General features: G+C 41.2%; 1 protein-coding gene across 1 annotated transcript in view; it reads left to right on the forward strand.

Moving 5' to 3' along the window:
- Nucleotides 1-26,820, forward strand: part of MYO1E (myosin IE) — a 198,905-nt gene that overhangs the window by 94,914 nt on the left and 77,171 nt on the right. Inside the window, exons 5-8 of the mRNA XM_041745375.1 lie at nucleotides 16,010-16,097; nucleotides 19,787-19,876; nucleotides 24,036-24,167; nucleotides 26,441-26,575. Of these exons, the coding sequence (XP_041601309.1) occupies nucleotides 16,010-16,097; nucleotides 19,787-19,876; nucleotides 24,036-24,167; nucleotides 26,441-26,575 (445 nt within the window). The remainder of the gene's footprint in view (nucleotides 1-16,009; nucleotides 16,098-19,786; nucleotides 19,877-24,035; nucleotides 24,168-26,440; nucleotides 26,576-26,820) is intronic.

Consider the following 26,820-nt stretch of genomic DNA (forward strand, 5'->3'; position numbering starts at 1 on the left):
ACCCGGGTTTGTAGCCACTGACACTGGGAGGGCTGGGCACTTGTTCAACTCGGGGCTGAGTGGAATGCTGCTTGCCTGAATGCCTTTGGGAACAGAAAACAAACCCATTTTCCTGGGGGCTGGAAGAGAAGCCTGCTCCTGCTATTAAGGGCTTCTGCCATAGGTGGTAAAGGTGGGAGTTTTTATTTTTTTATTTTTTTTAAAGATTTTATTAATAAACTCACAAGAGACACACAGGGAGAGGCAGAGACACAGGCAGAGGGAAAAGCATCCTCCTTGCAGGGAGCCTGATGTGGGACTGGATCCCAGGACCCCGGGATCACACCCTGGGCCACCCAGGTATCCCAAAGCTGGGAGTTTGTAGAATCATTTCATTAGGAAGTAAAAATGAACAACGACCTAATCTTTCCCATGTTCTTTTAGACCTTCAGCTTCCAATTTCCCAGGTGTGACTTGGTCTCCATGACGAAATGCACACTCTTTAGAGGGGCTGATGGCAGCACACAGAGGCAGTATTATCAGTTTCCTCCCAGACTGACGTTTTCCTAAGAGGTGGATATGGGCACAGGGTAGATTGGCGGCTGACTAGTCTGGGACTAGAAATCAGTGTAGCAATTGAATTTAAAAAGAAAGAACTCAAGGAAGGAGACAGGCTGCTTTCTCAAGTACCAGTCTCCCTCAAAGCTTTGGTCCTGATTTTGCAAATGTTCATAGACTTGATTTGCCAAAATAGCTCGAGTTGTGCAGCCTCAGAGAGATGGAGTCTGGCCAACAACACTCAACAAATATGTGAATTAGACTTCATATCATGATTTTATTTTGTATTTTTGTTAAGATTTTATTTATTTATTCATGAGAGACACAGAGAAAGAGAGAGAGGCAGAGGGAGAAGAAGGCTCCCTGCAGTGAGCCTGATGCGGAACTCGATCCCAGGACCCCGGGAACATGACCTAAGTCAAAGGCAGACGCTCAACCACTGAGCCACCCAGGTGCCCCATATCATGATTTTATAAGGAGGATTTGGCCCTGGATGGTTCAGTTAATTATTTCCCTGGATCATTTGAGGGGAGCCAGAGTCCCATCTTAGATGGAATTCAGAGCAGAGGGATGATCATATTGGCTCATGTCATTAGATCACGGCCCCTACCTCTATCTGGAGACAGTGAGGTAGGCTGTTCCTCTACTCCTCAGTAGACTATTTGCCTCGGGAAACCCCATCATTTCTGCTGTTTATCTTCCTGTCCCCACTCCCATATAAGTCAACCCCCTCTTAGTAACCTACACTCTCCTGCCAGCCCCAGCCTTCCTTCAGGGTAAATCCTAGTCAGGAGTAAACACCCAGGATTTGCCTTAGGCATTCCCGGAGTCTTCCCCAACAGCCCACCGGCAGACTGGCAGACAGACTGGGAGAGTGGCTGCCGTGGATGCTAATTTCGTCCCAGCCCTTGCATCCTCTCATTTAACTTTCCAGGGAAAAAAGATTTCCAATTCTCAAATTGTCTTATTAGTTGAGGGGCTATAAAGAGATCTTGGCTCTGCATCTAGAGATTCTGGGCCAACTGATTTCTGGTGGTAGGTCCAGAGCATCAGTGGCTTTTTTTTTTCAAGCTCCCCGATTTTTCTAGTTGAAAAGCAAGATGAAGGCAACCTGAATCCTAATTCCTAGTCACCTCTTGTCCTGAAGCACCATTAGAGCCAGCAATATACGCTTCCCGACCGCCTGCCCTCTGCTGGGCGCTCTCTGTGTGGGTTGTCTCGCCTTATCCTCACAGCTGCTCTGGCTGTTGGCATGATTGTTTCCCAAGGTTTCATCCAGAAAAGGAGGCGTAAGAGAATTCTAAGATCCTCAAACTAGTAAATAGCAGAGTCTCTATTTGAACTTAGCCCTGACTGACTTTAAACCCTGTGCACTTTCTCTACCCCCCACTGTAAGTGACACCTCTTTGTGCCTGAAATGTCCCACACTTCAGGGGAGGTGTTAGAGCTACCATATACTATGAGCTAAGGTTAGTTATCCTATGGTGAAAGTTTCCACCCCAAAACATAGCGCTTCTTTTGACCTAATCCCTTATAGGCTGTTGGCCATGATGTCTTCTGCAACCCAGGCGGCTGATGATCGTGCATTGTCATCAGTAGAAGACAGACAGGTAGAATTACTGAAAGAACACAACCTTATGGGGATCCCTGGGTGTCTCAGTGGTTTAGCACCTGCCTTCGGCCCAGGGTATGATCCTGGAATCCCGGGATCGAGTCCCGCATCGGGCTCCCTGCATGGAGCCTGCTTCTCCCTCTGCCTATCTCTCTGCCCCACCCCACCCCCCGTGTCTCTCATGAATAAATGTATAAAATCTTAAAAAAAAGAAGAACACAACCTTATGAATACATTAATTTCAGTTTCTTTCTGAGAAGTGAAGATGCATCTATACACTAGATGGCCATACCTGGGCCATTTCATTATCTTGATATTTATTTAGCCTTGGACACCAATGAGGGAATTATGGATGGGCATTGATCTGTGCATTTGGTGCATTCTGTTAAAGAGGCCTTCGTCTATAGAGGAAGTCAGCAGGGGTCGGTTTTACAGATAACCCTGCTTTTCACCTCATACTTTATTCATTGCAAGCCATGTAGTTTTAAATGTGTGCATTTATCAAAGATATCCTCATGTACTATAAAAATTATTCATATTTGGCACATAAAAATAAAATAACAGTGTATTTTAAAGTTGACCTATATGAAATAATAGAATTCCAGTAAGTGTTAAATAAACAATAGATATTCATTTTGTTAATCTTTTCAGAATTTAGGAAATCTCTTTATGATGTACGTGGTTAATATCTCTTTAAGAAGCTATCTTAAAAAGTTTCAGTGGATATGTTCTTTTAACAAATTTGTAAGGAGGCGTATTTAAGTTATTTGAGTTCTTCTCAACTAAAAGTTGGGATCATTCTTTATCAAACGAGTGTTAACACTATCATATTAAGTAAAGACAGGAGAAAGAACTCTAATCATGAGAAATGAGAGAGCCTGTATCTCCAGTGTAGGCCTTTCTCCTAACCTGCAGGTCCAAAGACTAAGGCCCATTGCATGTTTTTGTAAATAAAGTTTCACTGGAACAAAGCTACATCCATTTGTGTCCATATATTCTTTGACTGTTTCTGTGCTACAATGGCACAGTTGAATAGTGGCAGAGACCATATCCAGGCCTTTACAGGAAAAGTTAACCAACTCCTGCCTGAGGCACAAATTATCATTGTAATAATCCCATTTATATGGCATACCAGCATTTCCAACTTTGCAAATTCATAATGGTTCTTTTTATTTTACCCTAAAGCTTACTCCTTCACCAACTCTCTCTTCCAAACACAGTCGCTAGATGAATGCTCTTAACTATTATATATATATATATTTTTTTTAACTATTATATATTTAAACTGTGTTCACTTCTGCTAAAATATTTCAGTGGTTCTCCATTGCCTCATAGGGTCCAAAGTCCCTTGCTTGAGTAGAGACCAAAGTCCCTAGTTTGGGACACCTCCCACTCTGTTTTCTGCTACTCTAACCAAATGGCTCTACTCTTTTCCCTCCGATGGGTCAGGTTCATTTTTGCCTCCAAGTCCTTGACTGGTTTGTTCTCCCTATCTCCCACTCAAACCTTTCTCATCAATCTCAACCCAGTGATCTTTCCATTTCCTGAATTTCAGTAGCACCTGATATAGTAGTAGTATTGTTTAATTTGCATGTGCTTATTTTAAGTAGTTTTTCACTCTTTATTGTCTAGAAATGTGTTAGGGTTCTTGCTTTCTTTGATCTCCACAATAAACGTTTATTTAATGATACTTTTGAAACTGAAACACTTGAAATAAGCTATAAGTGCTATTTGCCTTTAGGTCAAGGGGCGATCACTTTGAATGAAAACAGTCAGCAAAGGTGTCATGGGTCTTGATTTGAGCCTTCCCCACTGGATGAGTAGGAGGAAGAAAACATGAATGGCTTGAGAGCCCCTGGAGCCCACACTGTGTGATGGGGAGTGAGGAGGATGTCTGTGTGGTTATTAAGGGTTTCTGTTGACAAATTGTCCTTGTAAATTCCTCGTGGACTAACACTGGGCCTTCCATTTCTGTTTCTATATTTCTGTATTTCCACATAGCATTTGTATATCAGTGGCAGATCGGTTTATTTGGAGGAGGTAACTGTGATTGGATAACAGGTCCCTCCTTGAATGACAGGCTGCGTGATCTGAAGTAAACCTGTGGGCTTGGCAGTGTCTTGTAGGTCTCTGAGCAGGGACATGATGCACAAAAGGCTGGTTCATAAAACTAAGTCTATTGGTAGAAAAGAGATGGGATCTTGAGAGAATACAGATAGCTGGTGAGGTTATGAGGGCCTGACCTGAACTGGAAAGGCAAAGAGGAAACTGATGTGTGACATTCAGTAAGCCTGAAGCACTAAAAGAACAGGACGGGAATGTGGACTCTGAACAATGCCAATAGATAAACACAACCGTTCTAGCCCCATTAGCAGCACTGACGATGGTGAGCTCCTGGAGACACAAGTAAACACCTGTGAGTCCAGTACATGAGCAACCCACATCTGCCCAGCTGATTTGTTTTCTGTGCTACAAAATCCAGAATTTGGACTCATGTTATAGAATTACATAGGTGATACCTTTGGATCTCTCTGAGACATCATTGCCAATCTATTTAATAAAATTATCATGTGGTTAAAGATAAATGGTGTGGTAAAAGGGGAAGGAGAACCAGCAAGTTTTTCTTGTATTCTGTGCCGGCTCTATATTACCAGACAAGATCTTGGCAGTGTGACCAGAGCCGTTTCTGGGGCCCTTGCCAGCTGACCTCTGTGGGGACATATGGGGCCGTGGAGAACATTTCTGTGGCAGTTTTATTGCTGCCAACAAAAGTGAATTCCTATCACTTTTGGCCCACATCAGCTCTTGCCATCCTGGCTGGTTTTAAAAATGTGTTGTCAACTTCAGAGCATTTGGTGCAGTTCCTAATTTTATTTTTGCTTAAAATATTCTGATGGAGTTGTTTTCTTAAAGACTGGGCATTCCTTCCTTAATGTATCCAACACCAGTTTGTAAAGTCTTGGTGGGTTGCATCCCAAATCTGTGCCAAATGAATATTGTTTTAGGAATAAAGACATGAGAGATATTTTGAAGGTATATCACTAGCATTTGGTGACTGTTTGAATATGAATATTTTCATAGAGGAAAAGGAGATACTTGTCACTATTGGGTCTAAGATTTCTGAATGATCTGCTTCAGAAGACGATTTGGATTTAGAAGCCCTAAGATTTGGAATAGTAAAGGTTAAAGATGAAAAGATTTTAAAAAATCAGAGCACCTCTAATATTTGGCTTGTGTCCCATCTCTGCTTTCTGCATCTGCACCATCAAGTGTCTCTTGGATTCTCAAGCTGTCTTCCTGTCTTTGATGTATTTCAGGAACCTTTTCTTATTAGCATTGGAAGACTTCTGTTTCTGTTGGTCCACCCAACTTCTTGTTTATCCCAGCAGCATTGGCCTTTGAGGCTCCCTGTCCTTCTGGCCTGGCTTTGGGAGGCCTTGTGTAGCTCACACCCCTGACTGGGGTCTACATGAGGGCCAACTTCAAATCTGCCCTCTCCCCCAAGCTCGCTGCAGGTCTTACCTTCCAGCCTGTGTGATTGTAGAAATTCTTTTATCATCAAAGGATGTTATTGAGGAAGGCTGATTCACTAGCTAATTATTATAGTATCCAAAATCAGAGTAGTGGCTCTTTGAGTACTTGCTTTAAGTCTCACCATCTTTCACTTATATCATTTACAACTTGGCAGACTAGGTGTTACTACCCACTTTTTGCACCTCAAGAAATGGAGTCTCAAAGGTAAGGAACTGTGTTAAACATCTCACATTTGCAATGTGGCAAAGCCGTGCTCCCAGCCACGGCTGCCTGGCTCTATTATTATACTCTTTCCATTGCTCCCTGTTGCGCTGAGCCAGCAGGTGTTAGGTTATCTGGGTAATGATCCGTTAGCACCCACGGTCACGTGCTGTAGTGGAAAGAAAGACCTCGGGGGTTGAGTCACAGGGTGGACTCTGTTTGGTTCTGTATCAAGTGTGTGACCTCTGCAAGCCTCAGTCACTTCATCGACAAAATGAGGATTAATGCCTTAAAGCAACATAGGGAAAGCCAAATAAAAAAATACACATAAAAATGTTTAAAAAAAAAAAAAGATTTTATTTGACCAAGGCCAAGCAGGGGAGTGGGAGGGGCAGAGTGAGAGAAAGACAGAGAGAGGAACAGATTCCCTGCTCACCAGGGATCCTGACACTGGGCTTGATCCCAGGACTCTGGGATCATGAGCCAAGCCGAAGGCAGACGCTTAACCGGGTAAGCCATGTAGGCACCCCAAAAATATTTTTTAACTGTTAAGGAGTGCTATAAAATATCTGCTAATAACATTGAAAAGAATTTCTAAGCTAATGAATAGTTGAACTGGGGCTCAAACTTGGTCTTCAGACTAAACATTGGGCTCTTCCTATTGCATCAGCCTGGGCTGAGGAGAGAGTTGCCATGGGGCCATTTTCTTGGCAGACTGTTAGGTGAAAATTTTGTCTGCTTGACAGTTCTCATTGATGGGGAAGAAATAAGAACTCTCTATGTTGTTCACACTTTCCTCATTATGTTAAAGAATGAATTTTTATCATTTACTCAGCTTCGACATGTCTGTCTGATTTTGTGTGTTACAAGCTTAGCTATTGCATGTACTTGAGGATTTATTTTTCAGTGTCATGACAGAGTCCAACAGATCACCCCTTTCTCTGCAGCCCTGGAATCCCCCCAGGTGGGCAACAGAGATGCTTCACCCCAGACTTCTTTTTTTCCCCCAGATCTTCTAGGACTGCCAGGAAGGGAATATGTGAATCTCCTTTGGAGAAGGGTGTCCAGAATCTTCTTTGATGTGTCTCTCCTTCTTGATCGCACATTGTCACGTGATCACAGTGGTGCAGGCTGTTATTTTTTAGTTCCCACTTTGTGTGAGATAATAAATGTTTTTGGCAGAAGCTTTAATTAAAGAGGTGTCTATCAGTAAAGACTCAGGTGTAGTTAAAAGTTTGATTATGCCACGAACCGTGCTATTCATGGAGTTATTTTACGAAACACTGTTGATTTTAATCGACTGGCTAACCCATATGAAGATTTTAAATATATATGCCCTACTCTGGAGCAATAGAGCCAGGCTTCTTTCCTAGCAATGCCACTCACTAGTGTGCCCCTTAGGGAGTTGTGTAGCATTTCTCGTCAAAGAATTGGGGATAAGAGCCCCTACCCCACAGGGCTATCACTGAGATCAAATGACTGATAGATGTGAAACCTATACAGCGGTCCATGACGTGCCTTAGCTAGCTGCTCACTCACTGGCCAGTGCTACAGTGATTACATCCACTAGTTTGCTCCTTTCAAATCTCCTTTGGAATTGATGTTATTTCTCACCTTCTGGACTATTTCTCAGACATAAGTATGTTCATCTTTTGAACTCTCAAGTTAGGCAAAAAAAAATTTTTTTAATTAACTCTTTTTTTTTTTTAATCCTGGGTTATACCTTTTGAAATAGTCAAATTCAATACTACTATGTCCCTGTATCAAAAAGTAAGGTTTGAGAGAATCAGTCCCAGCAGGAATATTTCAGAACTTCATTGTCTTCTCAGGCTCCCCACCAGGTTGACACAGTTGGCCTCCAGCTTCCTGGGCTCCCATGAATGCTACATTTGTCCCCATCCTTTTCCTCATGCCTCTCCAACCTTGCCAGCTTGTTCTCTATGGGGAGCATCCTCCTCAGCACTCCCAAAATGTCAGTGGTCCCCATTTCATTTGACACGCATTGAGCTTCCAGCAACAGAAAATCTAATTCAAACTGACTGAGAAATTAAGACAATTTATCATTCCCCATAAAAGAACATGCAGAGGCTGTGCAGCCCTTAGGGCTGGTTTCAGTCATCCATTGATGTCATCAAGGACCCAGGTTCTTTCCAGCTCTCTGCTTCACAGTCCTGACATTCTGAGATTTGTTCTGGCTCTCCTTGCAAGTGGCTACCAGTGGCAGTCAGAGTAATGTACTTCCTTACAGCCTCAAGGAGAGAGGAGCCTCTCTCCTGAGCCCTTCCCTTCAGTCTAGTTGGGTAGCTTTGTTAATATGGACTCTTGAGTTCCTGAGGGTGGTAGTCAGGTGCAGGTGGGCTCAGCTGAGCCTGGGACCAGCTTCTCTCTGCCTGGTGCACCAGGCAAGACACCTTAACCATATCAGGACATTGTCAGGGAAGGGGAGGCAGAGGTGGTAGATTGAGTAGGAACCAGTAATGGCCACTACAGTCCCCAGGGTCCCAGTATGGCTTGTATCCAGGCATGCTTCTTCTCAGTAGTCCCACTTACTCTCACTCACATGGTACTTTCATCCAGAACCTTTACCTGTGCTTCAGACTCCTCTTTTCAACTCTCTGCTGACCATCCCTGTTCTTCCCAGGAATACGTATCTCTTCAGACTCCATCATTTTGGAACAGTTCCTCAGATTGCAGGAGACACATTGCGGGGTTTACCCAGTGTGTGCATTTTCTGCTTTTTAGAGTTTTAAAGAGTTTGGGCACTAAATTCAGAAGGTCATCCTCAGCCTGGGTCTTTCTGGTGATGCCTTCGACCAGATTCGGGTCATTCCGGCTAAGTGGGACTTCCTTAGAAACAACACCGTGCTCTTGATCAGCTGGTTGGGCCTGTCCGTGTCTGCTCTGTTTCTTCTGATTAGGTTCACTATGTTTTCTTCTAGGGCGAGTTAGCATTTTGTGGGCATATTCTGAGATTATGGCAGCAATCCTGCTTCTCATCAAACCTCCACCCACCATAGCATCCATTGATAACTCTGGCCCAAATCAGTCACCTAGATGACAGTTGCCAAATGGTGATGATCTATTTCCATCACTTCTTCTACATTCATTATGTGGCATTCAACTATAAGGAAAAGTTTTCCCACCCCCCTTATTATTGATTTATCTTGTTTTCATGGCAGGATCATAATCCAATACTATCATTATCTTGATCAGTGGGAGCCCTTTCAAACTGGCTCTTGTGTGCTTGACATGCCCACATCAGATACTGTACTTTTGTACCTTTTATCACAGCTACATGTTCTAGGCTCAGGTTGCATTTTCCCTGGTCCAGCCCTGTAATTGGCCATCTCTCCAAGAAGCCTTGGCCCCTTTTATTTATTTATAAGATATATATACACCACACACACACACACACACACACACACACACACACACACACACTTTCTAACAGTTTGTGTGTGCATGTGTACTGATACCTTTCATTCTAACAGTTAAAATGGATGCCTTAAAACCAATCCAACCCCTCAGGGTTCTTTTTTTCTTTTCAAATTTGTTAATACTTTCTCTGACAATGAGAGTCTTATTTCACATTATTTTCAATGTATTTGTCTGTTTATTGCTCAGTCTAATATATGTGCTCAATCTAATCAGTCCCCCAATCACCAGCCGTCTCTTCCATTCATTACCTCCATGCCCCCCTCAGCCTCCTGATGGCTCTGAGACCTGGCCCACCATGCCCACTGGCCCCCACCCCTGGGTGGCCCTCAAATGCCCTTCACCTGCTTTGCATCCTTAGTTTCTGGGCTCCTACAAGCACATGATATAATCCCCAACCCTGCCCTGCAGCTTATGTAAACTCTTATCTTAGTGATACAGTATCCATCGGTTCCTGAGGCCCCAAACCAGGATGCCATTCTTGATTCCTTCTTATCCATCTTCTGTCAAGACCCATCCCTTGCCGAGTTCTACCAATTATACTTCCTAATAGGGCAAGAGTTTACCCTCTTACACATTTTACCACCAGCACTGCCCTAATGGAGGCCTTCATCCCCTTCACCAGGATCCTGCACTCTCTTTTAACCTGGCTGTCTCCTTCCAACATGGTGTCCATGCTCCATAAATGCTTCCCATTGATGACTGCAACACTTCCCACCTATGTAGGGTGTACATAATATTAAAGTATGCACAGAGGATGGTCCCATGTTTAGTTTTATTTCAATGTTCCCGCTTCTATCAGAGAGTAAGTCTGTTTTTGTGCTTTATGTTTTAAAACCTCTTGTTGATCTCTTTGTTAAAATGAGTGGGCTTCAGGCTCAAGGCTTTTGGCAGGCCAACTAGAATTCAACTACTTCCAGAGTGGTTCATGTTAGTTAATGAGGACATTAAAATTATTTCTATAAAACACAAGTACATTAAAGAGTAATGACCCAAAAATATCACCCACCACTTCACTTTTAAGTTAAAAGAACATCCCCTGAGGCCTGCCCAACTGGCTCAGTTGGTGGAGCATATATGACTCTTGATCTCAGGGTTGTGAGTTCAAGCCCCACATTGGATGTAGACATTATTTAAAATCTTAGGAATACCCGGGTGGCTCAGAGGTTGAGCATCTGCCTTAGGCTCAGTCTGTGATCCCGTGGTCCTGGGATTGACTCCTGCATCAGGCTCCCCACAGAGAGACTGTTTTTCCCTCTTCCCAGGTCTCTACCTCTCTGTGTCTCTCATTAATAAATAAGAATAAAATCTTTTTTAAAAATAAATCTTAAAAAAAAGAAAAGAAAAGGAATATCCTCTGAATTGACCCTCCTTTCTCCAATCCATCCTTTCCATCCCAATTCACAGGGAAATAACCATTGTCCTGAATTTTGAATATATACTTCCCTTTTCTTTATGGTATTACTACTTGCATTTGCTTCTCTAACCAACCTCTTGACTGTTTTTTTTGTGCTGTTGAACTTGATGTAAATGGAATCCTACTATATGCGTTTCATGTATTTTTCTTCAGCTAGTTTTTTTCTCCCACACAACATTAATATTGAAATTTACTGGGACTGAGTAGCTATGATTCTTTCCCCCCTACCCCAGAAAAGTATTCCACTTTTGAATATGTCACAGTTTATCTGTCTATTCTGTGTTGGTAGAAATTTTAATTATTTTCACAAATAACTATTTTTTGAAGTATTTATTTTTAAGGTTGCTAATTTGGGATAAGCGATAGTGGTTTTCTATTTATAGTAGTCATATAGATGCTCTTTTTAAAAATAATTTTAAGTAAAAAAATTAATTTTAAGTAAATTAAGTCAATTTAGAGAAAACTACTAGGTAAATGATAGATCAGCTGGTCTTTAGAGGAGATGTAAAGGCAAAATTCATGAATATGATGCGGAAAGGACTGGAGTCTGATCTGTATAAAATGTAAGACACTTACTGCTGCTGACCAGAGCATTTGGTCCTTGCTCAAAACTGATACCCAAGGCATTGTCATGGACTTTTCATCCCCTTCCAGCCCTCCTCCTTATCTTTCCAGCTCCTTTTTGACTGCTGGTAATTCCTTTCAGTTGCACCCAATAGGTTTTTGTCTCCAGCTAGGACTTAGGCTTTACCCTTTACCCTTGGTCTGTCTGCACAGGGACACACACACCTCACCTGGTTAACTTTACTTGTCTTGTTGGAACTTGAAATAGTTGTGACTTCCTTTAAGGATCTTTTCTTTACACATACTCCAATCAGGTATACATGTCCCCCAGGAGTCCCTAAAACCATACTCCATCTATACAGTTTTATTATAGCATGTGTGACTCACCTTCCCCAGCAGGCAGTGAGCTCCTTCAGGGCAGGAGCCACGTCTCATTCCAGCCTCCAGCCCAAGCTTGGCATGTGGAGGGGCCTACACAGCACATGTAGAGTAAACAAACACACAACAATATTTACGTGTTTATCCTTTGTAAAGTGCAAACAAATCTAAAGTTGGAAAAGCAACATTTCAATCACATTAACTTCATCTCATCAGTTATAAGGGAACAATAGTTACTATAGTAAGAGCTGTTAGGGGCAGCTGTGTGGCTCAGCTGTGGGCATCCGACTCTTGGTTTTAGCTCAGGTCATGATCTCGGTCCTGGGATTGAGCCCTGCCTAGGGGTCCATGCCCACCACAGAATCTACTTGAGTTTCTCTCCCTCTCCCCCCTCCCGTAGCTTGCACTAACATGCATGTATGCACGCTCTCTCAAATAAATAAATCTTTAAGAAGATTACAAAATAAAAAAGAACGGTTACAGATATTTTGTGACTAGGGGTGGGGAGAGAGTAGATTGTTGAGTCTTCGAGCAGTAGAAATGATCGAATCTCCTTATTCTATGGAAAATCCGCCCCAAAAATATGATGGAAATGTTTTTACGTTTCCTAGAGTAAGGTTGAAGTGAATTGAAAACACTATTGACTTTTAAGTGAGGAATAATTTCCAGACCTATAAAAGCAATTATGGTTCTTGAATCCAATTATTAATATACCATTGTAAATAGCTTTTACCCCCAGAACATTCTTTCTATTTCTTTGAAATTTTAGCATATGTTTCCATTTCTGTAGTTAATGTACACAGAACATTATTTCTTATTTGAATTGATATTTCCTATGAAGTCTGTCTTAATTTTGTTTTAAATTTGCTTGGCTTGGGGGGATCCCTGGGTGGCTCAGCGGTTTAGTGCCTGCCTTCGGCCCAGGGCTTGGTCCTGGGGTCCTGGGATGGAGTCCCACATTGGGCTCCCTGCATGGAGCCTGCTTCTCCCTCTGCCTGTGTCTCTGCCTCTCTCTCTCTCTCTCTGTGTGTGTGTCTCTCATGAATAAATAAATAAAATCTAAAAAAATAAAAATTTGCTTGACTGGTTCCCAGCCAGTTATATAAGAACTGGGATGTTAGTTAAAAATCTTATTTCTAGGTCCCGTCCTTGGAGACTGGGATTGGAGGCAGGTCAGAAGAGAGCCCAAACATGAGCATTTTAAAAGTGCTTTGAGGATTCTGGTAGGATGCTGGATTTAGGGACCAATGGGGCATTTTTCTAATTAAAAGCACATATATTTCTAGAGGGTTTTGTTGGGGTTTTTTCCACGTTAGAAGTTAAGTGAAGGCGGGGCACCTAGGTAGCTCAGCAATTGAGCGCCTGCCTTCAGCTCATGGCGTGATCCTGGAGTCCCAGGATCGAGTCCCATATCAGGCTCCCTGCATGGAGCCTGCTTCTCCCTCTGCCTGTCTCTCTCTCTCTCTCTCTCTCTCTCTCTCTCTCTCTCTAATGAATAAATAAATAAAATTTAAAAAGAAAAAAGAAGTTAAGTGAAGGCAACTGAATTAAGAAAGACTACCTATAATGGTAAGCAAAGCAAATTCCCTAACTGCTGTGAGATGCAAAGCAAATAATTTTGGGTGTGCTGTATAATGTCTGATACCTTCACATTCTTTTGACTTGTGTTTTGGTCCAGAGGAAGAAAAGATATTTTCCCATCCCAAAAGGGCCAGTATAGTTATGGTTGTATATACTTGTAAGCTTCAAATAATTATGTAACAGTCCATTATTGTACCATATTCTGAGCAAATTACCAGCCTCTGGATCAATAGAACTTTTTTTAAGTGTTTGTAAATGGAGACCAAGAAATGAAACTTCCAGTCAATGTTCAGTCAGAACTAATTATTTTAAAGCTTCTGAAAAACACCACAATTACTAGAATGTCGATGTTCTATTATTAGACCTGGCATACTTATTTTAATACATAAAATGAATTATGTTCCATTATTCTTCTGTTCTTTCACTTCCAACAAAAGATATAAAATAGTTCGTGTCTGATCACACTATTAACCAAAGACACAGTGGGGTATTGTTATACTTTTATTTTATAATTCTAGTGGGATTTGTTGCTTCTCTCTCTCTCTCTCTCTCTCTCTCTCACACACACACACACACACACACACACACACACACACACACAGCTTGCTCCAAGAAATTCTGAACATGAAAATATGTTTACTCATCCTGATAAAGGAAGTTGAAGAATAATCTAAAGAAATTGATCAGTGTTGATTATCACTATGATGTGTGGTTTCACGTTTTCTAGAAATGCTATTCTTAAAAATCTAAAATATATAGATAATTACCTGTTTCAAAAATTTAAGCATTAAGAGATACTACATCAAAAGAAAAAAGAATCATCTATATATCAGCCCTTCAATAAATCAGGAATATTTCTTTTTAAAAAATATTTATTTGTTTTTTTGTGTGTGTGAGAGAGAGCACATGCACAAGCATGGGTAGAGGGGAAGAGGGAGACAGAGAATCTCAAGCAGACTCATGATCAGCATGCAGCCCAATGTGGGGATCGATCCCATGACCCGAGATCATGACCTGAGCCAAAGTCAAGAATTAGATACTCAACTGACTTAGCGACCCAGGCACCCCAAGTCAAAAAATATTTTTCTTTGTTCCACTTCTATTCTTGTCCATACATTATTTTTACATAGTTGTGATCACATTATAGGTACATTGTCTTCTGCTTATGTTGCCATTAGCCTTAGCTGCAGTCTTTATGAATGTTGCCACATAGTTTTCTAATTACTTTAAAGGTCCTTGTGATTTAGATTGGGTGGTTGTACCTTTGCACTTTTAGACTTTACAATATTCTTGAATGTTCACATTATTTGCAACATAAAATGGACTTTCATTTGTTGACAAAACCTGTGCTTCAAATGAGCAAGAGTGCATGTTTTGACCTTGGATCTTGTATATAAATCATTTGATTACCTGGACTATTTAAACAGATCATTTCCTCATGGAGCTGAAATATTTACTATACCAGCTTGTTCCTGCCAGTAATCATGTCCTCTAAAAATAGTGTGATATTTCATCCCAGACTTGCTGATTTTCTTCTTGCCACCGCATCTTATGGAATTTCAGTTTAGTTTCCCTAGTTATGTGAGCTGGAAGTGGGGAGCTCTGAGTACTGGGATGGTGAATGAGTCAGTTGCAAAGAGGGTCATTCCTTTATTCTTCCCTCTAACCTCCCTAATTAAACATGTATTACGTCAAGGAAATCCAGCCGAGTTCTGAGTTTTGTTTTGATGGCTACATCATTCCTTTTTGTATTTGTTTTGTTTCAAAATATCAAATTATTTCCAAATTTATTTCAGTTTCCTTTTGAAGGTAAGGGGTCATCTGGCCTGGATGTACTCTATGCAGACGCTTCCTATTTTGTTGAATGACAAAGGCAACCAATAGAGAGCTGAGAAATCTGACTGACTTAGGCATGTTGTGAGTTGAGGTCATCATCAATTCAAGGGGATTTTGAAGGAAGAATGGGTATTTTGAAGAGCAGACTATACACTGTTAACAAAAGGGTTTCCCCATGTAGTAAGGCCATTAAAACGGAAGGTAGTCTTTGTTATGCAGGATGTGATTAATATTGCCTCATCATTTAATTTTAGAACTTCTAAAATAAAGTTGCTTGCATCAGTTCAAGGCACACAGTTTGAAACCTGAGAGTGCCTACGTTTTCCTTTTTTTGTTTTTCTAATTACAGAAGTAATACATGCATTACTTAAAGTTTGGGATATAATGAACCGAAAGGAGTCTTCCATGTTATTTTTGTCTTCATCAGAACCTCTGCTAGTATTTTGTGGTAGTTCTAGTCTGTTTTTTTTTTTAAATGTATTTTTTCTTTACGTTTTATAACCATATTTTCATATATAATTTTATCTGGTTTATTTCATTTAACATTATTTCATATGCTTTTCCCCTGAGTTTATAATCTTCCCATCAGTTGTCATTTCTGTATAATATTCCATCCTTCTGTTATCCCATATTGTTCTCTATTATTGGGCATTTAGAATGACTAATTGTCTATTCTGGACATTATCGTGACCAAGACCTTGGTCCACAACCCATGTTGACATTGCTCATACAAGTCCAGGAGGTGACCTCATCTTGCCATGATTTGTCTTTCTCAACTGGTGTTTTGCATTTATTGCTGAATTCTAATTTTCTTTTTGGTTTTTGTTTGTTTGTTTGTATGTTTGTCTTGTCAGGGGGAGGGAACTGGTTGTAATCCACTTCATGGGTGGGTATTTTTGTCTTTCTTTTCTTAGTGGTGAAAGTGGTGCTGGAAAGACAGTGGCTGCCAAATACATCATGAGTTACATCTCTAGAGTATCTGGAGGGGGTCCCAAAGTCCAGGTGAGTTAGTGATACGGCCCATTTTGAGGCTCTGTATTATGTGAGAGGTAAAAACCTCCATTTGCTGTTTTAAAAAAAGAATTTTTTTTCCACAGAAAAGACATTGGTTCTATAACTGAGAAGCTTGAAATATGCAAAGAAATAGCATGAGATGGAGATACCAAGTATATAATGAGCTCCTACAAATCAGTAAAAAAAGATCAATAATCCAAAAAGGAAATAAATAAAGGGTATGAGGGACGACTTACAAAACATGAAAATATGCTCACCCTCATGATAATAAGGGCGATGCAAATTAAAACCTGACCAAAAAAGTATTTCTTAACTGTCAGAATGGCAAAAATTTTGTAGTGTTTCAAACACTCTGTTGGTAAAAACATAGGAACATAGCTCCTCTCATACATTACTAGTAGGAGCATGAATCAGTATACTTTTATGGAGGACACTTCAGCAGAATTTATCAACTCTATGATGTAGATGTGCCTTTTGATTCATCAATTCTGCTTAAGAGAATGTATCCTTTAGATGTGCTGAAATGTATGCAAAATGAAACAGTTCTCTAATATGGCATTCTTTAGAAACGTAAAATACCGGAAACCACTTGAATGTTCATCAATCAGAGATTGATGATACAATTATGGTTCATAATAGAATAGCATATTAGCTGTAAAAATGAAGCTTCATTTTTGAGAATGATCTCCAAGATAATGATGAATTGCAAAAAAGCAAGGTTCAGAACATTGTGCATAATGTGTTGCCATTTGAGGAGAATAAGAGAAGGTATACCCGTGTTTGTTTGGATAGGTATAACATACCTCTGGAAGGATTTATAAGAAATGATGATGATGGGTTCTTCAGGGGTGGAAACTGGGAGACTGAGGGGAAGGGTACATTTTCCTCTATAACTTTTTGAAACTTTTATATATATTTGTAAAGATTTTATTTATTTATTCAGGAGAGACACACACAGAGAGAGAGAGAGAAGCAGAGACACAGGCAGAGGGAGAAGCAGGCTCCATGCAGGGAGCCCAATGTGGGGACTCGATCCCGGGTCTCCAGGATCATGCCCTGGGCTGAAGGCGGCACTAAACCACTGAGCCTCCCAGGCTGCCCGAAACTTTTCTCTTTTGACCTATGTGACTGCACTTCCAATTCAAGACATTTACAAAAATCTTAAAATAGAGTGGGGGAGGAGTAGGGGAGAGAAAGAAGAAGGAAACATTAGAGGGTAACATTAGGAAAGCAGGAACATCCAGAGAAATGAGGACACAGGAGAGATGAAAAGGGGGAAAAATATATGGGCCAAGAAGCAGCACGTTTGAGAGTGCAGCATGGAGAATGGTAGCTACAGCTTCATCTGTCTTTAGTTTTACCTGTCGTGGTAGCAGAATTGGCATCAGCAGGAATGGAGGAAGCCCCCTCCTGAAGAGCAATGGATGATGGCGAAGGGTCCATAGGGGGCCACCCAAACACATAGGGCTCATTTCTGGCACAGACTCCTGGGAACAGTTTCTTACTGGAACTCACGCTTTCAGGTAGATTTCACCATAAAGATGAATTTTTTAATCCAAATCATTGAATAAGTGATGTCACTACTGCAAGTCCTGTGTTGACTTTAAAAAGATACATCCAAATTCTCTTCACCATGTTCTGGCTGCTAATTAAATGGTGTTCTGTTATGTCCTGATGGGTCAGAAGACTTCAGGCAGCATCCAGAACTCTTTTCACAGTGAAAGGGTCTGAAAATGGTCTCTTTCGCTGAATGAAAGGAAGATCTCGAGTAGCACTGTCCAGTGGAAGGACAGCATTAGTCACATACATAATTTAACTCAACATATCCCAGACATGATTATTTCAGCATGTTATCAATATCAAAAAGCTAATGAGATATTTTACATTCTTTTTTGATATTAAGTCTTTGAAACCCAGTGTGTAATCTACACTTAATAGTACATCTCAATTGGGACTAGCCTTCTTGAAACTCAATGCAACATGTGGCTCATGGCTTTGGTATTGGACAGTGGGGATGATTCAAGAACTTAAGGTTGGTGTGGTGCCACTTGATTGTCTCTATTCATGTGATCCTGCCCTATCCCTAGAAGATTGACATGAAGACAAATTCAGAATACTGTTTTATGGGTGGGCTGCACCTTTGCCTTAATTTGTTTTTTATCATTTCCCCAAATGCTGATCATGTGCCACAAAATTCTGTTGGACATCTTGATAGTTGATGGATGGATGGACAGATGATGGATACATGCATAAGGATTCTCAGCTTAACAGTCAATAATTAAAGAAGGGAAGAGGCAAGAAGAGCCTTTCTTCTGTTCTTCCCGTCTGAGAAGCTGAGTGTTGATAAATGGTGTCAAACAACAGATATAAAGGATTGATGAAGAGCCACAAAGTCAAAATCAATTTTACAAAGCAAACCTTGTTTGTATAAATCCATGAGTTTTTAAAGGATGGTAGGCAGCTTGGAAGCCATTTCTAAGCTTTGAACTTGACCCCATGGAAGGACCACCCAGAATTTGCCTTTGGTGCTATTGTCCCAGTTAGTGAAATTCCTGTTCTCATTCCTCTTCTGAATGTTCAGGAGGGTGCCGAAGGAACACTTCGGCTGTTACATAGTTAATAAGTAGTTAGTGCCTTAACCTGGTCCTGTTTGCTACAGACCACGACCTAGTGGCCAGACTGCAGACGTTTATTGTTGACTTTTCTCTTCCTGTTTTTCTATGAGGACAATGATACAGAGCTCTTGGCTTGAAATTAGTCGGTAGCTGAAGAGCACAAACCAAAGACTTGTTATTTCTGGAACATGTTTAACCATAGCATGTGAATAATTAGAACTACAGGGAATGACTCACTTGTTGAAAGACCTCTCCAACATCAACTCCTATCTGTTGAGCTGTCTTGCCCATAGAGTGTTTTGCACACTTTCAGTCTGGCACTGAAGTGGGCTGTTTGAAAACCAAATTCTTCCTCCCTAGTAGGCCAGGAATTGTTCCATACAATCCTGTGTTGGCCCTTGCTGCTCAAAATGTGGCTCTACGCTGGCAAAACCAGTAGCACCAGGGAGCTGATTAGGAATGCCGACTCTCAGACCCAGCCTCAGACCTCCTGAATCTGTATCTACATTTAAACAAGATCCCTTGGTGATTCACAAACATGAAAGTTTGGGAAACACAAGACTATGTGCCCACAGCCTTGTCAGGGAGGAAAAACTACTTAATTTCCCTGAAGTTCCCTCTCCCTTGCAATGAAGAGGGCAGGTGTGGAGAAGTTGGGTAAAAAAAGGGGTGGGGATGATTGGTAGAAACTGATCAATGTGGCAATGAGATGCTCCTTCCTACCTCAAATCCTTCCTTCCTGCTATGACTCCTGGCATGCCTGTGACTGCGGGGTACAGCTACACCATCCAACTTGGACATCCAGTCCTGGAACATATATAGCTCCTGTTTTGCTGGTACCCTCGCTCCAGGGCATGATGCATCAAGTCAGAGGAGCTGGAAGGCACAAACACACAAGCAGTCTAGGTCTATTGGGAGAAAAGCATAAATCTTGCAGAAACCCCAGGACCATGTAGATTTGAGACCTTGCCTTCAGAAACCAGGTCCTTAGGGAAAGTTTGGCTTCATGGTCGGTGGTTGATGCTTGCACTGTCCTAACCTCTGGCCTGTTTGCTGTGACAGCACGTCAAGGACATCATCCTGCAGTCCAACCCGCTGCTGGAGGCCTTTGGGAACGCCAAGACCGTCCGGAACAACAACTCTAGCCGATTTGTAAGTCTCTTCCCCATTTCACAGACCGTCACCTGAAATGATGTTAATTTTCCTGGGTTAAGTATGGTATCCCCAAGGAAATGTGAGCTTTTTACCTATCATCAGGAGGCTGCCTTTTCAATCTTTTCTTCATTTTCAATAGCAGTTTGCTGTCAGGCTTCAATTTGCCCTTTCACTGAAGTTATTTTTGAGCCTTGGGATATAAGATAATTTTTGAAAACAGTTCACAACTTGAGTTGCCTTACTAGAGAAAATAAAAATCGATAGAAGTGTCAGCTTTTGTCCTGGAGGAGTCTGCGTTGTGCCCTGGGGGAAAGACCTCCTTTCCCAGACAAATAAATGAGTCAACTCGATTTTCTGGTCTTCTTGCCTTGCTTCCGTTTCATGGAACTTGGGCCACGGACGTGGAAGGGAGCAGATACTTCGATCCCATACATTGGAGAGAACCTTCCTCCTCACTGTCAGCCAGAGTGAGCCAATTGTCTACCCACCCCTCAGAGCTTTGTGTATTTGTTTTAGATATATTCATGTAACCTAATAACATCCCAAGGCAACTGGATGGCCTGTCAGATGGCCTCTTAACTGGTCCACTTACCCGAGGCAATGAAGATGTCAGCCAAATGCATGTCACAAATGCCCATTTAGACATTTTTCTGCCTGAGTGTCTCCTGAGGGGGTGAATTGGAAAGCTGGCAAGGATGCATGTGAATATATTCCCCTTGACAAAAAGCCACATTTACAAAGAAATGAGTATTTGGCCAGTAGCTTTGATTTATGTAGATTTTATATCTTATCTCAACCATAGATTATGTCTGGCAGTAAAGCATTCAGGGAGCCATCTGTGAGGCTGATTCCGGACCATTTTAAAATAAATAGTGGGAATTTTGGAGAAAAACAATTTCTTTTTCACCCTTCTATTTTGGAAGGAAGCTTCTATTTCCAAGAGAATTCTTACTAGGTTCTCATGCAGTGATTGTTAGATTCCCTGGTGAGTTATAATCTGTCCTTATTGCCCTCGTTTTCCTTGATGTTCAATACTATTCTATTTACTCATTAGTTCACCACTCATATTTTTCTGCTCAATGCCTGGGTTGTGTTATCTTGAAGAAGTTTCTAGGTAATGAAATACTAAAGAAAATGTGAGTGAATTTTCCACTTGACCTTTTTTCTCTAATTGTTGCAGCCTGCCCTGTAAAAATGCACTTGACCAAATTTAACTCTGTAGCTACCCATCCCCTCCTCTTTGCCTTCCTAAGGGAGCAAAAGAATAAATCAGTATTTCGGTTTTTCCAGTATAAATTATTCTTTTTCCTTGGAAAAGGAGGATACATCAGTCATTGTTTGTAAAACAAAACAAAGATGCTCAGTATTTATTATTTTTCTGATTATAAAATTTGGTATAATCCTGAAGGAAAGATGAGAAGGAGTATGGATGGGTAATTTGTGTGTGAGCTTGTGTGTGCGTACACACACACACACACACACACACACACACAGAATTATGTCTGATGGGGTATCCAAAGATATTTCCATTAATAATGAGAAAAATGTAAATTAAAACCATATATCTTTTTCTGTCTCTCAGAGCAAACATTAAGGATATTGATAATACCAGAGAAAAAAATGCTATTGGTTGAAGCCTAACACATTCCCCCAAGAAAGCAATTTGGCAATTTTTATCAACATCTAAAATGTTCAGAGACACCTGGATGATTCAGTCAGTTAAATGTCCGACTCTTGATCTCAGCTCAGGTCTCGATCTCAGGATTGTGAGTTCAAGCTCCATGTTGGGCTCCATGCCCAGCACAGGGTCTACTTTAAAAAAAAAAAAATTTTTTTTTTAATGTTCATTTTCTTTGGCCCAAGAGTACTTTTAAGGTGTTATATCTAAGTTCCCTGTTAATAATGACTTTTAAAAAAAGATATCCATAATATATTGTTAAATTTAAAAAACAGGTTATAGAACAATACAATATGGTCTCATTTTTATTTTAAAAGGTACACTATATAAAACTTAACTAAGGGGTCTCAAAATCAAAATTTGAATATACTATTAACTGGCATTATTTAGTAGGGGGCAATACAAGAGGTATCAGGGTGGGAATATAGGTAATTTCTTTTTTTAAAATGGACATGCAGGGGCACCTGGTAGGTTCGGTCTGTAGAACATGCAACTCTTGATCTCAGGGTTATGAGTTCAAACCCCATGTTAGGTATAGAGATTACATAAAAATAAAACCTTAAAAAAATGGACATGCAGTATGAATCATAAGAACTCACATATTTCCACTTACAAGTCTTGTCAAATTTTAAGAAATATATTATGAAATATTTCAAACACTATTTTTACAATACATGAACAATATATATAATACATTTACATAATACAATGAACACCAGTGTAGCTAGTATCTAGCTTTAAGAAATAAAACATTACCAAGAATCAACGTTGCTTTCCATTTAGTTATGAAAACACGACTTCCTTTCTTTATACAAGTTCCACTTTTTCCCCAGGCTGCTCTACAAAACTAAACTTTTGGTCTCTTGTTAGGGGTTTTACCTTTCATATAACAAATGTGAATTGTGTATTAGCACTTCTGTTCATTGAAACCGTGGCCCTCCACCTTGGCCACATATAAAAATCACCCAGGCTTTTTAGAAGTGCTCGAGTCTGTGTGCCAGTCCCTAGAGATGGATTTACTTCTCTGGGGTGGCCCTGGGCACCAGCATTCCTCAGTCTCCCCAGGTTTTTGCAACATGGTGGCCGAAGTATTGAACCACTTCTAGAAGGGCATGAAGAGTTTGCCATTTACTGCATCTGCCCTTCCTGGACTTATGTCCAGTTTGGTTTCATTCCCACCCCCAAATTGATGGGGAATGATTAAGAGATGTATGTGGACAGACACTGGTTTAATCCCTCCAAAATGTACCAAAGGGAAAAGATGGTGAAGGAATAGTTATAATAATAGGAAGCATGGGGACTCTTGTTCAGCAGTCGTTTCTCAGGAACCACTGTAATTTGGGAGAGCAGTGGTTTGTGGTCCTTCTCTCTGTCTGGTGCCTCTATGTGTTGTTTGCTTTTGTATTTTTTAGAGGGAACAGGGGAGGAGTCATCAGAAGATGATAGAGAGCAGCCTTCTTTTGTAGCCTTTCTGATACTTGGAATCTGCAACAGACTTAGCAGGGACACAGTAGGTAGTGGATCCTGTAGGCAGCAGGAAAAACACAAAATGTGCTTTTCTTATCCTTAATAAGTTTATGGTTCTAGTCCCAGACTTGCGGCCTGGCAGGAGTCGGCCCTGAAATGGGTGGATTTCATCAGCGTACACATTTTAAAAAGATTTAATGTTTTAAAATAAAAAAAAAAAAAAGAAATGCAGTTAGGCTGGGCATGCTCTCCAGTGTGACCTTAGGCCGTACCACTCCCTAACACCCACTGTCTCATCTTTTCCTTCAGTTACATTTACTCTCCCCTGGCCCTTTCCGAGGATGGGAGAGCAACCAGATTCTAGCGAGAAAAATAATGGCATTTCCTTATGATCTGGACACCTTTCCAGCTGAATTCCAGGGCTTTATTCTCCTTTGTTCCCTCTTAGCAGTAATTTAAAAGGAAATAATTAACAACAGTAACAAAAATCTCCACACCCACAACTAGCTGGAAAGAACATTGTTTATAATCAAGTGTTTTTATTTTATAGAAGAATGCTACATGATCCAGAGGTAAAAGGCATTCATTTTGCTCAAAGCCATCAAGATAAGTCTAGCAGAGGGGGGAATTTGCTCTCCCTGAGAGAAGCTGATAGAGTTTCTCTTGTTAGATCAAGGGAACCTTGAGGTTTTCTATCCCATTCTTTACAGCTTCCGGCTTAGCAGGCAAGCACCCACTTGAGGGGAAATGGGCAAGGAATACAGCATAGCCTTATTTAGTTGCGCTGGAAGGATAGATTCTCTCTCTCAATACAGAATCGTGTGACTGGACAAAAGCCCTGGTTATTGTGTGATAGGAAGAAGTAAGGAAGTCTTGATCAGAACTGGGAATAATTCAGAATGTATCTTTCATTAATGAATTTCCTTGAATTATATACTGTATTCAAAGCCTGTTTGGAACATCATGTTTCTGTTCACCAACCATTGAAGGAAATCCCTAACTTTCTTGCAGGGAAAATACTTTGAAATCCAGTTCAGTCCAGGTGGGGAACCAGATGGTGGAAAGATCTCCAACTTCCTTCTGGAAAAATCCAGGGTGGTGATGAGGAACCCCGGAGAGCGGAGTTTTCACATATTTTACCAGGTTTTCCTTTATGTTTTTTTCTTTTCTATTTCCTTATTCCTTCTCCACATTAAAAAAAAAAAAAAAGATTTTTTTTTTAACCTTTCAGCTCTCAGGTTTACACAATCTAGTCTGCCAAATCAAGGAGTATTCATTACTGTAGTATGTATAAGTCAATGTGCAAAATATTGGGAGGATGTCCCTACCTGCAAGGAGAGTAAGGTTTTGGGGACAGAAGGCAAACACTTCCCAAAAACTAAATAATCAAGAAAGTGTTAAAAAAAACAAGGGATCCCTGGGTGGTGCAGCGGTTTGGTGCCTGCCTTTGGCCCAGGGCGCGATCCTGGAGACCCGGAATCAAATCCCACGTCGGGCTCCCGGTACATGGAGCCTGCTTCTCCCTCTGCCTGTGTGTCTGCCTCTCTCTCTCTCTCTCTCACTGTGTGCCTATCATAAATAAATAAAAATTTGAAAACAAAACAAAAATATAAAATATATATATGTATAAAAAAACAAAAAACAAAAATAATCATAATATAGCAGTATTAATATATAGTAATATTACAAATAAATAATCATATTAAAAAGTAATAATAATACAACAAAAATAATAAACAAAAGTAGGAATGTTTGATTCTTTGCCAGGCAGGAATTCACATGGGGAGGGATGGCCAGGACAGTAAGGAGAGTTACCCAGGGTCCACAGAGGAACATGATGGGGAAGGCTGCTCTGGTGAGTCAGGTGGCCTGAACAATGCTGTGGAGGTGGCAGTCAGGCCTGGACCTGTTGGCAAGGGCGGAAATCTCCTGAAGGGGAGCTGTTGGAGGAAAGGCTAGAGATAGGCTAAGGATCTTTAATCCCTGGTCAGGAAATTCTGACTTGGATGTCCAGAAGCCACAGAAGGGGGCTGGAGCAGTGTGCAGGGTTGCTTTTTTGATTGTGTTCCAATGCTTCAGGAATCTTCAGATTCGACTACTTTTTTTTTAATGTTTTTAAGTATTTAAGAAATATAGTAATACCAAAACTATTTCTTTATATATGAGTTTATGTATTAGCATTTTATATTGGTGATCCATGTCAAATTTTTTTTCTTAAGAAAGCAGCTGTTTTTTGTGTTAGTTTTACTTTGTTATAGTTTGAAGATCATTGGATTAGAAGGAAGTTAAACTGTGTCAGGAGCTCATACATAGTCTTTTCAATTAGGTAGCTATCTCAGATGATGGCAAATCATTCTTCCAGGTGGCTTGCACATGATGAGGAAGTTTATTCTGCGGCTTGAAGAAGTTCACAGTCAAGGAAAAGCTTACAACCAAGAGCAGCATGTGTCTGTAGGCAGAAGAGGGTTGAGAAGGTAGAGACAGGGGGGTTGAAGGTGTAAATGAGGGGTTGTGTGATGTGGATGGGGAGGAAAAACAAGAGGGGAAAAATAGGAAGGCACAAAGATATTTTGAGGAGGTAGAAGAAAGCTAAGGGACCCTGTTGTCATGGGTGACCTAGAACTTCTCTGTAATGGCAATGATGTTCCCTCCTTGAGGGGTGTGGAGCTGAGATGCCATGAGGAACTGGACAGAGATGAAGAAGTGTAGCTAGGCCCTCTCTTTTCCTAAATCCCTCAGGTTGCTAGAACTGGCTTGCATGGGCTGCGTGCATCCCTTCCCACTTCCTCCTTCAGTGGTATTTTCTTGGTAGTTTGAAATCAGTCATGGTAGGAGTATTTACACCATGGCAGTCAGCAAACACTACAAATCCATTTTTGTTCCCAAGAATTGATTGTTGAAAATTTTTCTAGCACACCACTGGTGAGAGCCCTTGTAAGAAGGTCTTACTCAAAGGCAAATATCAGAGCTAGAACAGAAAGCCAGTGATAGTCCATTGGTTAGGAGGTCTCAGAATGCCAGAGCAGGGGACCCTGGGGCTGCTGTTCCGTATGCATCCAGAGGGAGAAGCATGGAGGGGCAGCTGCACTTTGTAAAGCCAGAAGCAAGCTGAGCAGAAATGAAGTAATTATTATCTGGCTTATTTTCCACTCTTCGGAGGGATCTCACCAACACAGCACCGTGATTCTCATTACTGGACAGAGGGGATATTCTCAGCTTTTGTAGGTCATACCAACATTAAGGACTAGAATTTGTGGAGGTGACCTGGGGCAGCTGTCCTGAAGCCCATATTTTGGAGTTGAGGACCACCCATCATTTTAGAAGTCAGGGTCAGAACATGCGCATCACCTGGGCCCGGGAGTGGTGCCTCTGCTCTGTGGGCCACACCACACACACCCTGCTTCCTTTTGCTCCAGCTCATCGAGGGCGCCTCTGCAGAGCAGAAGCACGGCCTCGGCATCACCAGCATGGACTATTATTACTACCTGAGCCTCTCTGGGTCCTACAAGGTGGATGACATTGACGATAGGCGGGAGTTTCAGGAAACACTGGTAAGTGCTGGCCCATGACCAGGCAGGATGGGCTCAGCAGACCTGGCATTGCCTGTGGTAGAAAGGGCAGGGAGGGGTAAAAGCAAAGAGAAGCGTGCAATTTCCACTGTGTTCTGCTGTAAGCACTTCATTTCCTTAAAAACATGCGTAAGCACTCTGCAATAGCCCTGGGCCAGCTGCCTGAGGACCACTGAATGAGTTGAAATGGGTAAAAAAGTGAATTTCTCGTCCCCCACCCACATCCC

This window comes from Vulpes lagopus, chromosome 2 (assembly GCF_018345385.1).
Source record: "Vulpes lagopus strain Blue_001 chromosome 2, ASM1834538v1, whole genome shotgun sequence".
In the NCBI taxonomy this organism is placed as follows: domain Eukaryota; kingdom Metazoa; phylum Chordata; class Mammalia; order Carnivora; family Canidae; genus Vulpes; species Vulpes lagopus.